This window comes from Ictalurus punctatus, chromosome 4 (genome assembly GCF_001660625.3).
Source record: "Ictalurus punctatus breed USDA103 chromosome 4, Coco_2.0, whole genome shotgun sequence".
NCBI classification, from domain to species: Eukaryota; Metazoa; Chordata; class Actinopteri; order Siluriformes; family Ictaluridae; genus Ictalurus; species Ictalurus punctatus.
The window spans coordinates 26,606,093-26,624,128 of NC_071284.1; the positions used below are offsets into that span (position 1 = coordinate 26,606,093).

The 18,036-nt window shown below is 40.3% G+C and overlaps 1 protein-coding gene across 3 annotated transcripts in view; it reads left to right on the forward strand.

Moving 5' to 3' along the window:
• Nucleotides 1–18,036, forward strand: part of LOC108264589 (F-BAR and double SH3 domains protein 2) — a 107,471-nt gene that overhangs the window by 70,895 nt on the left and 18,540 nt on the right. For 2 of the 3 annotated variants that reach the window (XM_017466254.3, XM_017466255.3), the window contains exons 9-11: nt 8,912–9,034; nt 10,689–10,784; nt 12,976–13,050. In XM_017466254.3, coding sequence (XP_017321743.1) covers nt 8,912–9,034; nt 10,689–10,784; nt 12,976–13,050 — 294 coding nt within the window. The remainder of the gene's footprint in view (nt 1–8,911; nt 9,035–10,688; nt 10,785–12,975; nt 13,051–18,036) is intronic. The other variant, XM_017466256.3, reaches the window with a different exon arrangement.

Below are 18,036 nucleotides of genomic sequence, written 5' to 3' on the forward strand. Positions count from 1 at the left end.
AATGATTATTAAGTATTGTTAAAAGGAAAGGTGATGTAATGCAGTGGTAAACCCGCTCCTGTTGCAACTTTTTTTGGGATGTGTTCCAGGCATCAAATTTGCAACGAGTGTATATTTACAGAAAATTCATTTCATAAGGTAAAACATCAAATATCATTTGGTGTACTATTTAGAATTGAATACAGGTCATTTTATTTGTATTACCGTTCACATATTTCCCAACTTTTTTGTACTTGAGGTTTGTAAGAATAAAGTCACTACCTCTGCAGTACATTGAGGTAAGTAACATATTTGGCTAACATTTGATTCCTCCCAAGATAAATGGCTTGGAAGAAAGCCTAAGGCTGGGGCTATACTTGACACATGATAGTCCTCACTGCAGAACCAAAAGTCCAGGCGGTGGACCTGGACCTGATCCAACTCCTATAACCCTAACCCTATTCACAGGAGGTTCTACAGCACAGAACAACAAACTTATGTAGCCTAAAACACACTGAGTTGTCTCCTGCAACCTGGACTATTCATTCTAATCCGCCCAAGTAGGAGGAGCTGGATCAGGTCCAACCCCTTCCCCTGGACGTATTGGTTCTGCAGTGAGAGGTACATGGCAGACGCAGAATTTGCGCAAGTGCCATTGTTCACATACTTGGATGTGTATCTCTGACTACAAGGCGGTCAGAGCCGAGACATAACCTGGCCAGCACCAGAATACCTTTTTGGCCACTTCCTCTGATTTTGTGCAACAGTGAACCTGGTAGGAGTCGAGGATGCTATGATAATATGTGAAAACACATCATCAGCGCCAACACAGACAAGTCATCTCTTTTAGGTGAGCCTTCAGCGCCGACTCGTATACATGAGCCTTGTGTTTTTTTCCATCCCTCTATTTATTTATTTTTTTTGTAGATGTAGGCAATGCTGTTACTTTGGCAGTGTCTTTTAACCAAAATGCTTCCATGGAAACCACTTTTCAACATTGGAGCTGTTTTTTAGTCTGAATGGTGAGACATGTGTATGAGTTTCAGCTTTGCTGCACTGCTGCTTGTTGAAGACGTACCATATGTAGTCAGATATATTAGGAGAGGTGTTCGTTTATCAGGATATGCAGAGATTCACACAGATTTGTAGTGCCTTGCTGATTTTACAATTATTTTGTTATTAAGAAGATAGATGCAGTTTCGGGTCTAGTTAGGCATAGAGGAACAAACGCTGGTCACAGTATTACAAACTTTGTCCATTTTAGAGATAAACATGCCAGTGAGCCACTTGGGAGCCGAATCAGAGACGAGTCGCTGAAAAAAGCTAAAATTCCCATCACTAATATCAGGCCATTAATCCAATCTTGTAGCGACAGCAGAGAGTATATTTCATGATGGTTGCTATGTGCTCCTATTTGTGAACACCTGTCCATCACACCCGTATACTATGTGGTTCTTCTGCAAACTGGTGCCACAATGTGGGAAGCGCACAATATTATTTATTTATTAAAAGCAACTAAGAGGTCCAAACCTGTTCCAGCATGACAGTGCTTCTGTGCACAAAGTGAGGTCCATGAAAACATGGTTTGCTAAGTTTGGTGAAGAAGATCTTGAATGTCCTGCACGGAGCCCTGAACTCAACCCCACTGAACGCCTTTGGGATGAATTGCAATGCAGACTGCACACCAGGCCTCCTCGCCCAACATCAGTGCCTGACCTTGCTAGTGCTCTGGTGGTTGAATGAGCACATCCCCACAGCCACGCTCCAAAATCTAGTGGAGAATCAGAATAGTGGAGCTTATTATAACAGACTTGGTCCATTTTAGAAATAAAAATGCCAGTGAGCCACTTGGGAGCCAAAGGAGTCGACTCTTATTGGTGAGTTGAGCCGAATGAGCCGAATCGCTGAAAAAAGGCAAAATTCCCATCACTAATTTCAGGTCATTAATCACAATTAAAACTCAAGGGTGACCTAGTATATGCGGTCTACACCTCTAGACTCTTACTTACCAGCAGCTATTTCCATTTTGGAATTCATGTCTTGTCATAGAGGGGCACGATGCTTTGGTCAGTCCAAATTTTTAATGTGCTTTATAAATAAATCTTACTTACGTATGCATTGTTCACATACCGCACCCCACTGTTTATGATGGTATTCCAACGCACAGCGTCAATGTACCAAATGAACGTAAAATCCGCAGCCAGCTCACGTACACATACTCAAACGTAAAAGCAAATGTAAACCTGGCCTATGATCAAAACTGAAGGCGAGTTGGATTGTACAGTTCCTGATGGGGCCAGTTTAATAATTCAGTTCTTCAGACATTTGGGTTCACTCTAGAAGTGTATATCTTTCCTGAGTCACATGCTCAGCTTGTTAGTAGTGATGACGTATGATTATGATTAGTGCTGACGTATGATAAGGAATAAAACACGAGCTTATTATAGGAAAAGATTCAACAACGGCGTGCGTTGCCACCCCGAAGTTTTCTCTTATACCACAGCAATTTAGCAACAATTATAAAAATGCTTTTATTTATTAAAGAATGATGTCATACCTTTTTTTTTAATCAGTTTCTAGTTACGTTTAATGTTGTGGAACATTTCAGGAAACAAGTTAATTCTTGTCATGGCTTACATTATAGCATCTATAAACATAATTTCCTCACTAACTATTCATTTTTTCACTCGTTTGCAGTTATCCAACCCCCCCTCAACCCCCCCCCCCCCCCCCCCCCCCCACACACACACACACACGCACACACGCACACTAAAAAACAAAACCCACATCTCGTCATGTTACTAAGAAAACAGAAAGTACTATGTGAAAATTTTGGATGATTTCTCATCAATTTGAGAAGTAATGATTGGCGTGAATGTTTGCGTGTAAAAGCATTAGTGAGCTGGACTGTGGTGCTGTAGTGCCATCAGGTCTTTTCTCTCTGTGTGGCTGAAGTGCTACGTGATCTCTCCTCTCCACCGCTTCTTAACGAGGGTTTGACTTCAGGCCGTGCGAGTGCGATCCAAACGCTAGGAGCCCACAGTGAATTATTGATATCTGAACAGTCAGGGCTTCGGGGCCGCCAGCTGGCGAATCACAGGCAGGCTTTCTGCCCACCTTCCTTGTTTCTCATTGGTTCAGTTGGTTCGATATGGCTGTTCTGTCACTAAGGAGACATCATCTTTTCTGCCTGCTGTCTTTTATTGTCACTGTCTGCATTCAAAAGCGTGCACTGGGAAAAACTGCATGTGTAGCAAATAGCTTTGTCTGTTCTAGTCTGTTTTTTTGTTGTTTGTTCTCGCAGTGTGTTCCCTTTTCTGGTTTGCTGCATTGCTCTCTTTTGTTCTGTTATTTTCCTACACCTCTCATGCACTGTATGGGAAGTGTACTGGCTGCCTGGGCTACAATATCAAGAGCTCCCTCTGTTGTCTAACTGTAGAACTGCTACACTTCAATTCCATTTGATCTGTATTTGCGCTTTTAACAATGCCACAAAGCAGCTTTACAGAAATATATCAATTTTAAATGTATAAATTTATTCCTGTTGAGCAAGCCAGAGGTGATGGTGGCAAGGGAAGAACTCCCTGAGACGACATGAGGAAGAAATCTTGAGAGGAACCAGACTCAAAAGGGAACCCGTCCTCATCTGGGTGACACCAGATCGTACAATTATAAATAAATCCCTTCTATAACTGTGTGCTATATAGTAAAAAAAGTGCAATTGTGTAAGCATAAATTCATTATATTTTGAAGAAGTTATCAACTGTTCACTGATCGAGACTTGTGTGCAAAACTGTTTCCTAAAGTGATCATTAGCATTGTAGTCCTAAGCCGCTATAGCAAAACTTTTCATATCAGCTGCAGTCCAAAGCCATCTTCATGGTTTATAAGTGTATCTTTAGGTTGTCCATGTGGAGGCCATCCTCAGCAGCAGTGAGTGGTTTCCAAGTGATCACTCCAACCAGAAGCGGAACTGCTGAACTGTGCTGTCATTTCTTATTTTCTGTGTTAAGTGTCTTTATTGATTGTTCAACTTAATAGAAAGGTATGACTATACAAAATACAATCCACGATAATATATGCAGATTAGATGAAAAAAGTACCTCTTCCCTGTTTCAGTGCATTTTCCACAGTTACCACTTTGCTCTTATCTTCCTGCTAGCGCTCTGTCTCGTCCTGTTTAACTGGGAAAATCTCAAATCCTCTTCCCACATTAGGTGGCTGAAAGATGTCGCGTTTCATATGAAGGTAGAATGTGTCAAATTCACCGTGAGGGGAAAACTGAATGCCTGAGAAATCTTGGTCACTGGTTAAAGGATTATTTTATTTTTTTTAAATATTCAAGCTACCACATTCCCAGATGTATAAATATAAATATAACCAACAGATTAATATCATAATTGGCCAACATTTTATCCAATTGTACTAAAACTACAAAATTGTATGTTTAGTAGACTACCCGTTTATGCAATCTTTTATGTAACCTTTCCTGAACCTTTTTTTTTTTTTTTTTTTTTTTTTTTTTTTTTTTTTTTTTTACATTCACAGCATTTGAAAAACTCTTTTGTCTAAAGCTTTTACATAAAAAAGCTTAAACGCTACCAGTATCAGTAGTCAGTGCTGACGCATAAGTGCATTACGAGAACATTACAGTGTTTCTTTCTGTTGAGCACAATATAGAGTGCTAAATGTCTCGAACGTGCCTTGTAAAAGACGTCTGCTAAAAGTGGCTAAATGGGATTACGGAGGTTGTCAGGGACATTAAACGTCATCACGCCGAACAGGAAAACTCGTCTACTACAGTCTCGTTGTGTTTATACTCACGATCTTGCAAACTATTCCAACTCAAACTTTCCAACTTGTAGATTTAGCAGTTTATAGTATTTTCAATTTGCAGTGCTATACAGTTTACTGGTGGTGATGTTGAAATTGTCACCGTGGTGTAGTTTGTTTATAGACCACCTTTAACTGTTTACTTTTTACGATTGCATTTAGGCTTCAAAATTCATAAACGTTGTGTTCGTTTGTGAAGATTATCTTGAACAGAACGTGTAAGAATCATAAACTTTTGCCGGTCATAGAGCTTATTTTCTGCAATAATCCGTGTGGCTTTTTTGTCAAGGGAACCAGGGGGATGCTAACTGTCGGGTTGCCTACAAAAATACATAATTTTTGCCACACTGTGTTCATTTAGGGGCTTATTGAAGCAACGAATTGATTTCTAGCTCATGCTGGAAGACAGAAATCAGTCCGTAAAGGATTTTGTGAAGTTTCTTTGTGATTGTTGCGGCTTTTTTCAAAAATGTGCACTTTTTTTTTTAACTTGAATTGGCGAAATCTCAATTGCACAAAATTGTTTTGTGCGGTCTATCACAGTGATGTTTGTCTGTACAATAAAAGACCTTTTGGCTGTACTCATCGACGTGGATCAAAAAGGGCTTTGGCCGAACGTGCGTTGTGATGACGTCACATGACACGTCTTAGCCCAAATCTGCAGAAAATCTGCTGTAATTTAGAAAAAATGCAAGCTGCTCCGAATATTGCAGGGTTTGCATGATTTTGCGTGGATAATAATACAATACAATCACACAATTCAAAATATCTCCTAGACTTTAATTCTCATGGCACACTTCATTTGGGATGTGGTAATAAATCCGTTATTAGATGGGTTGTGATTCTGCCTTGATTAAAGAAATCTTCATTTTTACAGTATCTAATATTTCTGATGAAAAAATCAACGGTGTACATCAGCCCTTGCTTTTGTCACGATGAATGAAAATCATGTGATGTTTTATACATAGCAAGTGGAAAGAATCATAATGAACGCTGTATAAATCCAATGTGAGCGTTCATTTCTCCAGCATGAGAAATCCGTACGTTCATATTTCGAGACTGGTTTCAGGTAAAACACTGAAGTTGTTTAGTCATTGTCCAGTTTTGGCCTCTGTTTTTTCCTTAAATGGTCATCTGCAGACAGGAAGTCCAGGCCAGAGAAGGAGAACAGCTCATAATCTAAAAGTGGGACTGCTGGGATTTCCCTTATTTGTCACCACATTGTGTGCTTGTGCTACTGCCCCTCAGCACCAACCGTCACTCACACCTCTGTCAGGAATGACTTTGCTGTGCAAGTGGTTTGTCTATAAAAATTATGAGTCGTGGCCCAAATGCTGGCGCACACTTACCAAACTTTTCATCTGGACCACATACCACCACTGATCCACACTGACACTGATCCACACCAAATTCATTGGAATCCGTCTGCCAGAACACAACCAGGACTCAACCCTGAAGAGACCGCACCATATCTCGGGCTTAAAATGGACCAGAACCAGAAGGCTGACACAAGTGTTAGATACTGTACGATCCGCTGCAATTGGTCCAGCTTCTAAATCCTTTAAAAAACCTTAACCAGCATGTTAAACTGTATGCTTGCCATTATTATAACATAACTGACCCATATGTCGCTATATTCATCCATATTTGGCTTGGAATCGTCTTCTACCTGGGATGAATCATTGTGCATGTTCTCACTTCTTGACAAAACCAGGAAGTTGAAGTTTTCCCTCTGCTTTGAGAGCAAAGGTAGCAAATCATAGAATAATCTATGAGCCAGGAAACAAACACACACACACACACACACACACACACACAAACTTACAGAGACATAACAGAATAGATGACTAAGAGTTGAGAGAGACCTCCCCCCCTATCAAAAGGAAGCATGCACTGATTCACAATCTGGCAATACCCTACAACACACACACACACAAAACTTCACAAACAAGACCTAATTATCCCATTTTATACATGCATAGCTCGGTCAATTTAGTTAGTTGCTAGTTAGTAGTTGCTCAGTCCATTCGCTGAGGGTGTCGGGAGGAAAAAGGCAGCACACCAAGGTGATCACAGGAGATCACAATACTTGAAGACATTTTCACAATATACCATGGCTATTATTTACTTATTATTTATAAATGTACTAATCTGGAGATTCGAACACTACTGGGAGAGTGAAACTGAAATTCAAGAATAATGCAGACTAAAGGCAGTGAGACTTTTTTTTTTTAACTGAACCTTAAATAAACCAAGAGTGTCCATCCATCCATCCTCTATACCGCTTTATCCTTTTCAGGGTCATGGGGAAACCTGGAGCCTATCCCAGGGAGCATGGGACACAAGGCTGGGTACACCCTGGACAGGGTGCCAATCCATCACAGGGCACACTCACATACACACTCACACACCCATTCATACACTACGGACACTTTGGACATGACAATCAGCCTACCATGCATGTCTTTGGACTGGGGGAGGAAACTGGAATACCCGGAGGAAACCCCCGCAGCACTTGGAGAACATGCAAACTCCGCACACACAGGGCCACGAATCGAACCCCCGACCCTGTAGGTGTGAGGCGAACGTGCTAACCACTAAGCCAAGAGTGTGTTCTGTTTAAATGTGTTTATACAGTATATGGAATAAGTCTTGGTATTGGAAGTGCGGACATGGGGTGAATATGTTCATATGTTAATATATCCTGTTTTCCTTGAAACCAGCTTTAGTGCGGAAATATTAAGTCATGGGTTTCTTATTTTGCTAAGGCATAATTACAATACACATTCTCAGCATTCAGAAACGGAAACAAGCTTCTGCAAATTTAATACCTGCCCTTACTCGCAGTCCATGAAATGACTTGGTAGGCTTGGTAAATCTGTAGCCAGTGGGGTTGGTCACCTTGAATATCACTACTTGCCTCTATAAATAAACAAACAAACAAACAAATATCCAGCCAGTCAGGACAAGTAGTGATGAGCAAAATGAAGATGAGAAGCTGATCAGCAAATAATTGTTTTCGAGTGAGTTCTATGGATCTTTTAAATGGGATTGTAAGAACGATGGCTATTTTTGGACTGCTGCCTTACTAGCATCTCCACTGTTCATTATAAAGCATTGTTGTTGTTGTTCTTATGTTCTCCAGTTTGTTTGTTTGTGGCCTACTTAACCGTTCTAATAAATCAAAAAACATTTCAGTAGTACATATGAATCACTTTGTCATGTTGTCAAATGTCTGTTAGTTTTATAAATACTGTCACTTTTCGAAATATTGTGATGTATTGTGATCGGATACATCGCAAAAAGCAAAAAATATATTCACAAAAATATAGTCAGACAGCATCTTGTGATAAAATACATCAATTGAATCACGTGTTAAGAGTATCTTTGCCTGTGTAGATTTAAATCAAGTTGTTCTTTTGCGTGGCAGGTCCCTACTTTGGAAACATCTGGATTAGATGGATTTGACTGTATTACACTGTATTATTGTGTGCCATTGCCCAGAGAACAACACATTCATAGGTTGTGTAAAGTTAATTAAGGCGCACATGTATTGGGGTGTTATTTATTTGAAGGCATCGATTAGCTATGTTAAAGTGACGTTTACTTTTGACTGACACGTCTGTTTGGTAGGGAATCAGGTCACGCTCAGGTTTGGATGAATCTTGTCCGGCTGTATTGAGGTTTAGGTTCAAAACTTGGTGCAGCGAATCGGGCCGGGTTTAAACTCCGGACTGATTAAAGCTCTAGTTCGGAGAAGAGAAGGTGGTTTTCACTTTTGTTTTTGCGAGTCAAGGCCGTGGAATCTGAACTGGCTGACTTTTCCCAGCAGCTGCTGCTCAGCTCTGATCCAAAGATTACACAACGCTGAGAAACACATGGCCAGGACATTTCTGCTGAACTGGGTCGGGACAGAGGAACCACAAGCTCGCCATACACTTCCTCGCTTTGTCCTTGTAAACCACCTTCAAAATACTAATACTGTATAATCTGTGTGTGTGTTTGTCTCTCTCTGTCTCTGTCTCTCTCTTTGTCTGGCTCTCTTTGTCTCTCTCTCTCTCTCGCTCTCTTTGTCTCTCTCTCTCTCTCGCTCTCTCAGGCTCTGGATGGTAGTGTGTATGAACACGTGAAGGATTATTTGATGTCTTTTTGCCGGACAGAGTTGGAAGCATTCCAGGCCGTCCACAACACGTTCCAATTCCTGCTGGACAAGTCCAGTCGAGTGAGTCTCTCTCTCTCTGTCTCTCTGTCTTTCTCTCCCTCACACACTCTATCTCACACACACACATGCGCACACACACACACACACACACACCGCACCTTTTATTTCAGTATCAGCACCCAATCTGTCTCTGTGTTTCCCTGTTCTGTGCTCCTTTCAGTCTCAGAAATAGCTGTATGTTGCCAGCGTCCCATTAACTGCTCTCCTATGAAGCAATTCCCTTTGCTGCATACACACACACACACACACACACACACACACACACACACACACACACACACACACACACACACACTGTGTACATAAATCCACAGGACTTCTCCCCTGCACTCAGAAATATATCTGCAGGCTAACCTGCTGTCCCTGGGGCTCCTTATGTTACATACTGTAGCTCTTTGTGTGTGTGTGTGTGTGTGTGTGTGTGTGTGTTCACAAACTGCAAGTACTTTGGAAGTATCTTTGTGTGGACTGTAGTGAATTTCAGCTAGCTATTGCATGATTCTTGATTAAATATGAATCAGTTTTGTTGACTTGGGCCCATTTTGTATTTGCCCTCTTACGCAGGCATGATTAGCGTGATTAGCCCCACATACACATGCAGTTGGCTAGCGTCATTGTTATTGACGGGAAAGAGAGAGTATGCCGTCTCTCCTGCCCAGAGAGCACAACCAGTTTTTGCTCTTGACTCCTGCCCATGGATGACTGTGGCATCATCACGATTCAAGCTCATGAGACCGTGACGATAGGCCTTACAGTTCAGTTCCTAATCACTTCCCATTCGCTCTACATAGTGCATTATATTCATAACAGAATGCCTTTTAGTATTCAGTCACAGACCAATTGAAACACCTGTTGGAAACCATTAACGACTGACATGTAATAATGTTTTTTTTTATTAAATTTCCAAAACAATCACAGCTTCCCAGTTCTCCCCTCTATCCGTCCTAAATAGTGTCTCCCAAATAGAGATCAGAATGAGCGTGTTGCAAATCGTAGTATGTTGAAACGAGTATCCCAGAGGTACCCGGATGGTCTAGTATTTCCCGTAGATTTTCGAAGCGTGGATCCGTGGACACTTTTTCAGTTAATGAAAGCAGGGAGGGAGGAGTTTTGTGACTGTTTGCGTCGGCGAATTCACGGACGCATTTTAAAGAGGTGTAAATGAAACGTGTAAAAAATAAATGAGGGGAAAGACCGAAAGAATGAAACTCTATAGGAGAAATTCTGTAAGGAATAAAAGTTGAAATGTTTGTTTACGGTGACGTTGTGCGTAACTAGGCAACGGCGATCTCTTCCCTTACATGACGTGTGAGTGCTGTATGTCCCCGTACTTGCGTACTCGTTTTCTACACACTCAAACATCTGTACTTTTTTCTTTAGAAAAAGAGTACCTCTTGAGTGCCTAGTCCGAGTAGGTGAATTGCGACGCAGGGAACGTGATGATGAAGTTCATTTAGGCAAACGTTTGTTGGGAATCCAATGTTTCTGTAGGCTTGTGTTAGGTGACTGAAATTAGGATGTTCAATATTAAATCATTTGAACATTTTGGGATTTTTTTTGTTTTGTTTTGTTTTTTTAATTTTGAAATACATAAACTTGCTCTGTGGGCGCTATTGCGTACACGCACGAACTAACTGTATATCTCTAAATCCAGGTGGGGCAGGACTTCAATCAGCAGCTGTTCCTGCAGGAGAATCCTGTTTTCCACAAAGTGCAGGACTTACAGTTCCAACCGTGCGACAGTGACACAGTGAGAGACTCACACACACACACACACACACACACACACAATAACAGTTCACGTACTGTATGATGTACTGTAGATGAGGTTGTTTTCACTCTGCATATGTAAAAAAGACCAACTCTGGGTCTTCATCTTGCCTGCTTCCTCCAGAAACAGTGTTTTGTCCAATAATATCTAGTCCTATGGTCTCTTTCCATTGATGGACGGTGTGGAGAAGGGCTGACAAATTGGCCATGACAGCAGATGAGCTACAGTCATTAACTGCATTTATATGGAAAAGACAGAAAGGGTCGGAATAAAGGTGGACGTGACATTCATTCACTCATTCATTCATCTGCAGTAACTTCTTTATCCTGGTCAGGGTTGTGGTGGATCTGGAACCTATCCCAGGATCACTGGGTGTCACTGGAACACCGGTCCATCGCAGGGCACCATACACACACACACACACACACAACCTTTCATACCTAGGGGCAATTTAGAGTCACCTATCAGCATGTTTTTGGGATATGGGAGGAAACTGGAAAACCCGGAGGAAACCCATTGATGGAACCTGGACCCTGTGAGAGAGTAAGAAAGAGAGGAGACGTGAGACGTCGTCGCATGTGACAGAAAAATTGCCGGAAAATTCAAGCCTGCTATTTTTGCTTTTTCTTAAAACAGACGCATCTTTCCACTGCATTTAATTTTGGTTTTTATCTCTTTATCACCCATGAGTGTCACACCTATACACCTCAGCATCGTGCCACACCTTGGGCAGAAAAAACTCTCACTCACACACACACACACACACACACACACACACACACACACACACACACACACACACACACACACTCAGTCAGCAGTCTCATCCTCATTTTCTATATTTACCCCGTTCAGCAGACACCTCCGGATGTGTCGGAAACACTCGCGTGACTAAACAATGATAGCTCTGATTAAACCCGCTCTCTCTCTCTCTCTCTCTCTCTCTCTCTCTCTCTCTCTCTCTCTCTCTCTCTCTCTCTCAGCTTGAAATAAAGCTTGTTCCTGGTATTTAAGTTGACATTTTGTCCTTTCTCACAGCTAAAACCAACTCCTTTATATATGTCCACTCACCCTTTTTTCTCTCTTTCTTTCTTTGACTCCTCGTTATTCTCTCCATCTTTCTTTTCTTGTGCCTCACATCCTTTGTTATTCTTTTTCTTTTTCACTCACCTCCCTCGTACATGCACTCCACCTCTCTCTCTCTCTCTCTCTCTCTCTCTCTCTCTCTCTCTCTTATTCAGTCTCTCCTTTTCTTTTCTGCTGCATCTCCCTCTCTCACTATTTCTTTCTCTCTCCCTTTCTTTCTGCTCTTTAACAGTTCGTCCCTCTCTCCTTCTCTCTCTTTTATTCATCTTCTCCTTATCTTGCTGTCCTGTCTACTAAATTCGAAATTCCTAAATTCCTCTCTCACGTTTTCACTCCCCATCTATGTCTTAATCAGTTTATTAATCTATTCTACTTAATCTATAATCTATCTCTCTCTCTCTGTCTTTGTTTATTTCTCACAATCGCTCTCATTACATTTTCTATCTATGTCTCACATTCCTGCGCCCAGTTCCTTTCGTTTTACTTCTCACACTTTCTCTCTCTCGTTATTGTACCCCCCTATCTCTCTCTCTCTCTCTCTCTCTCTCTCTCTCTCTCTCTCTCTCTCTCTCTCTCTCTCTCTCTCGGTGTGTTTCTCTTGTCAGTCTTTTATACTACCACTTTCTCTCTCAATCTAACTTTCTCTTATTCCCTGTTTCTCTCCCTGGGTCCCTTTGTCCTGTCTATTGTCTCGGCCTCAGGCTGATTAAATCTTCCTCTCTGTAGTTCTTTCCATCCGTCTCCCAGTTCATCCTTCAATCTCTCACTCAGCCTTTCATTTTCTCTTTCTATCCTGCTCTCACCCCTGTAACACTGTCAGCTTGTTAACTCCGACATTCAAATCGTTTCTGATCTTTATCCCATTGCTTTGTACGTGTCGCAGGGCTGTTCTGCTTTTAGAATTGAACTGTATTCAATTTTACCATCTGAAAACGTGATAATGTTTGCCACTGACTTCCTGCCACTAATCTCTCTTTTCCTCCTCTTCTGAACTTTGTTTCCCTATGCTGCCTCTGTGTGTGTGTGTCCGTGTGTGTGTGTGTCCGTGTGTGTGTGTGTCCACACGCGCGGACTCCTGGCTCAGACTGTGAGCTCCGTGCAGCAGTTGGTGGACATTGAGCCATCGGCAGTCAGTGTGATGAGAATGACCTTGGCCCAGGTAGAGCGACACACAGCTAACAAACTCCCATCATGCACTTGGTCTATACTGCAAGAAAATGCACTTGTTTCCATTGCATGTATTATATTTTTTAAAAAAATATGCAGTATGATAATGCTGGGACGTGATAGAGATAGCAGGTTTACCAGAAAGGTGTGTGTGTGTGTGTGTGTGATAGAATTTAAACTACTGCCTTTTCGTAAACCCCTGGACGCTGCACTGAGTTAAGCCCCATTACTATTTCAAACAGAGTACAATATACGTGTATGTCTATATATGTGTACACAGACACACAGGCCCTGATTTGCTGAATGTTTGCTTGTGCACAGCTTGATAACGCACACAAAAATATGAAGGTTTATTGATCTACAGGCTCTACTGAAGAATGCATCTTAAAAGGAACAAAACAGCACATCTTGTCCAGTTTTGCGTCTTTGCCTTAATGAATATACAATTTGGGATGGTTTTACTTAAAAGAGTAGAATACAAAGTGGTGTCTGTGCAAATAGATTCATTTAGCACTTGCAGTGTGATTTCCAACAGCCTGAAAGTCCTGGTTCAGTCCTGTTAGCAACAGCAATTTAAAAAAACAAAAAAAAAAAACAAAAAAAAAACAGTAATTATATAAACAGAACTCCAGTTTAGCCAAAAGACAAAACGATACTACTGACCAGATTTTAGTAATGAGAACTTTCTCATTTAGATTATCCCTTAGTATCTCCAAACAACGTCTTAAAATTACGACTTAATATTCCCGCGGCAAAGCTAGTGTCGTTTTAGATATTCGTTACACGTTCACAGCTCCGACGCTGACAGCATTTAAGAATATCCTGTGACCAGGTTTTCATTCACGCGTATGTAATGAACCGAACATACACTTTTTTGTTTGTTTGTTTGTTTCGCATTCATATCACATTTTGACGTTTTTGACGCACATCGCCGTCTGTAATTGGCGTTCGACTGTAAATGCAATTAAGAACGTGTGGCTCGGTTTAGATTCGGTTCGACTCGATTCAGTTCGTAGGAGTCGATTCATTGTGACTCCTACGCTGTTACTGCTAGCTCAGTTACGATGACAATCAACGTCATGTTAATGAGAAATCCGACATAGCAGTAGAGGAAACCGCGAATGATGGGCTCAGATTTCCAGAATGCAGCGTAGTTGGCAGTCTACGAGATGACAACACGATGGCATCGATGGCCATGGAAGCGCTGGAAGTGGACCTGTTTGAGCAGAGTGTACATATGAACAGGGGAGAGCTGGATCTACTAAACAGCTGAAGTGCTGCTGCAGCACTCGCTTTAGATAGATTATGAAGTACGGTGCAAATCCCACTGCACCACAATCAGCAGGTAGTCGAAGTCTGCGTTATGCTTAATGTAGGAAACCGTTAACCAGAGTGAAAGTACAGTGTGCTTCCCGATCCAGCCATGAGAATGATTTCAATACGTTCTTCTTTTGTCAAAGGCGTACTTACTTAAAGCGTGCCTATTATGCTTTTGAAACGTGCCTAATTTTGTTTTAAAGGTCTCATATAATAGATTTACATGTATCTAATGCCAAAAAACACTTTAATGTGCTCATAATTACCTAATTGCCCATAATTGCTTTAATTTTTAAAGCAAAGGGTCGTTGCACCAAATATTGACTTTGTTTCATTTATTATTGTTTACTGCTCTTTATAGTGTTGAATTTATTTATGTAGAAACATTTCATTTCATTATTTTTGGAGCCATCTTTGCTCTACAGCATTTCTTTTGCTTAGCACTTTATATAATATAAACTCATTTCCCCAATGTATGGAGACTTTTGGGACACCCTGTAGAACACATGGTCAACCTTTTTAAATACAATATTAATCTTGGATGCCACTGAAGATCACGTTATTCATAAAGATTAATATGCCATGCTCGATTGAAAGTGCTAAGCAATGACAGAATTGTACAATTGTTTGGCTTTGTTCAGTCACAGGCTTTTCCTTTCATAGCAATAATACGGCATGTAAGCTGTTTAGATCTCGATTATGAAGTTATTTAAGTGAACAGTTTAAGAATAAGTTGATCGATTAACGCCTCAGTAATTAGCCACTGTTTGTTTCAGTGTCAGACAGTTTAAGATTTTAAGGATTTGAAAATGGATGGGTGTTAGTTTTGTTGTTTATCCCGTTTCACTGGAAAGCAGAAACCCTTTATTTAGAAAGCACTGGTAGTTTGGTACTGGGATTCGGTACTGGCATTCAGTATTTAGCATTTTAGCCAGTTTTCTTCCATTTCCAGTCAGTTCCACCCAATAGCTATGTGTACACAATCGCACAATACGCACCTGATGATCTTCCAACAACACTTACACAGTTTACACATTACTTTTCCAAACAAACTTCAATGTTACACAAAATGTTTGAACATTTTCTGAATGCTGGCTATCAGGTTTTACCTGCAAGAGCAGAAGCAACTGTGGCAAAGCCTCCAGAAGTCTCCAGTTTCCTAATAATTTCCTTATAAAATTGCACAGTGTATCCTAAACTACTGATTTATTTTTAAAGGCAAAGCTTGTCACACCAAATATTGTCTTTGTTTAGTTTAGTGCAGTCTACTGCTCTTTATAGTAGTTTTTTTTTTTATGTAGAAAACGATTAATGTAATTATTTTTGAAGGCAGCATTTCTGTACAGGATTTCTTTACATGTGCCTAAGACCTCTATATATGCGCAATACTGTATATGATACATATATAATACGTACACTGTGAGTCCGTCATTTTTGGGTCTGTATTTGAATAGCAATTAAATCAGGAAACCTAAATCTTTGGAGAACTTATTACCTGCTCACTCTCAGATCCTAATGAGATCCTAAAGAGTCCGAGTGCTTTATTAATCCTGTTAAGCCTCAAGACTCATAGATAGTTTTAGAGGTAGTATTAATTATAACATAAATATGTGGTGTGTTATAAGTGCCTAATTAGAGTGATACTGATCCTGGCCTTTTTCGATTAGATTAGCTCTAGATTATTCCAATAAGATAGTCGTTTCTAACGATTCTCAATTCAAAATGTATTCAAGGCTGTATACAGCAGGGGAAATAAGTATTGAACGCGTCAACATTTTTTTTTTCAGTAAATATATTTCCAATGAGGCTATTCACATGAAATTTTCACCAGACATCAATATTACCTCAAGAAATCTGGAAATTCACAACATTAAAGTCCATAAATGAAGTTATGTGTAATAAAGTGAAATGACACAGGAAAAAAGTGTTGAACACGCTAAGAAAAAGCAGTTTTCCAAGGCAAGGAACCAGCTGAAATCCGTAAGTAATTATACCCCCTATCTGTGCAAATGAATATCAGCTGGGTTAGTACATTGATGGTCTATAAAAAGGCTTTTCGTTACCAAGGTGTCACACAAGAAACATCTCATGATGGGTAAAAGCAAAGAGCTCTCTCAAGACCTCTTCACAACCTTATTGTTGCAAAACATATTGATGGAATGGGATATTCGAAAAAATTTCATGTGAATAGCCACATTGGAAATATATTTACTGAAAAATATGACATGTCCAATACTTATTTGTATATACACACACAAAGCTGATGTGAATGTCTCTGTGGAGTATTAATCAGTACACCGTCTCTCCAGAAAGTGCCCTTCTGACTGAGGTTAATCGTAAAGCTCACCCAGACAGAAAAAAAAAAAAGAATCGTTTAAACTGCGTCCACTGTGTTTATCTTCAGATGATTATCTGATGTAGTCATGTAGTGCTTTTTGGTAGTTTGGCTTTTTGCTTCCTGTGTCCTCTGACTAATGTGGGATTCTCTGCTGCTGTTAAATTGTTCAATGCAGTTTGCATTGATCCTCATCCAGACCAAGACATATAATATCACACAGTTTGGAATACTCGCTCACATACACACCTTAACAGGAAGTCTTATTGAAGCAGAGCCTTGCTTACATATTGTGTGGCTTATCATTCGTGCATTTATGATCTCTGAGTGTGTCTGAGTGTGAGGATGATCTGCACTTAGGTCATTATACTTAAGTGAAGAGGTGCCAGGATGGACTGAAGACAACTGAGGATATTCGATCAGATACTATCCGGAACATTTGAATATACTGTATGTGTAGTGGTTTGGGGAAAGCTGTTAAAAAAAAAAAAAAAAATTTCTTTTGAATTCGTTGTCACTGAAAGCTGGAAAATCATCTGGTGTTGACCAAAATTGGATTTTTTCTGTCCGTAATGGCAATATTTTTACTTAGGTTACGTTTCAATCTTGCTTTGGCTGTCTGCCTGCAAAAATCATGTTGGGTAAGGGGCCAGTTAAACAAATGCAGTGGAAAAACAGTCGGTCTGCTTAAAAATTCTAAAACCTTTCTAAGTGTGCTTTTCTCATGATTTGCTGAAGCTACGGTTGAGGTCATAAGTTTACATAATAAAAAAGGATACCGGTAATTAAAATTGCATTACGTTTTCTAGTTAATTCTGCCCTGAATAAGACATTTCACATGACAGATGTTTACATACTGTATAGTTCACAATACACAGTACTAACTGAATTTACACAAATGAACCAGTTCAAAAGTTTACACACGCTTGATTCTTAATACTGTATGTTGTTACCTAGTTGATCGACAACTGCTTGTTTTGTGATAGTTCTTCATGAGTCCCTTGTTTTGTCCTGAGCAGTTAAACTGCCCACTGTTCTTCAGAAAAATCCTCCAGGTCCTGCACATTCTTTCTCAGAAAAGATGTTGAGATCCGTCTTTTCACACAGAAGATAATCGAGGGACCCGTACACGACTATTACAAAAGGTGCAAACATTCACTGATGCTCAAGAAGGTAACACGATACATTAAGAGTCAGGGGGGTGTAAACTTTTGAGCAGGATGATCGGTGTACATTTATTATTTTGTCTTCTGGGAAACATGTAAATATGTATCGTGTAAAAAAACATCAGTAGTTCAATATAAATCATATGAAAGGCTCATGCAT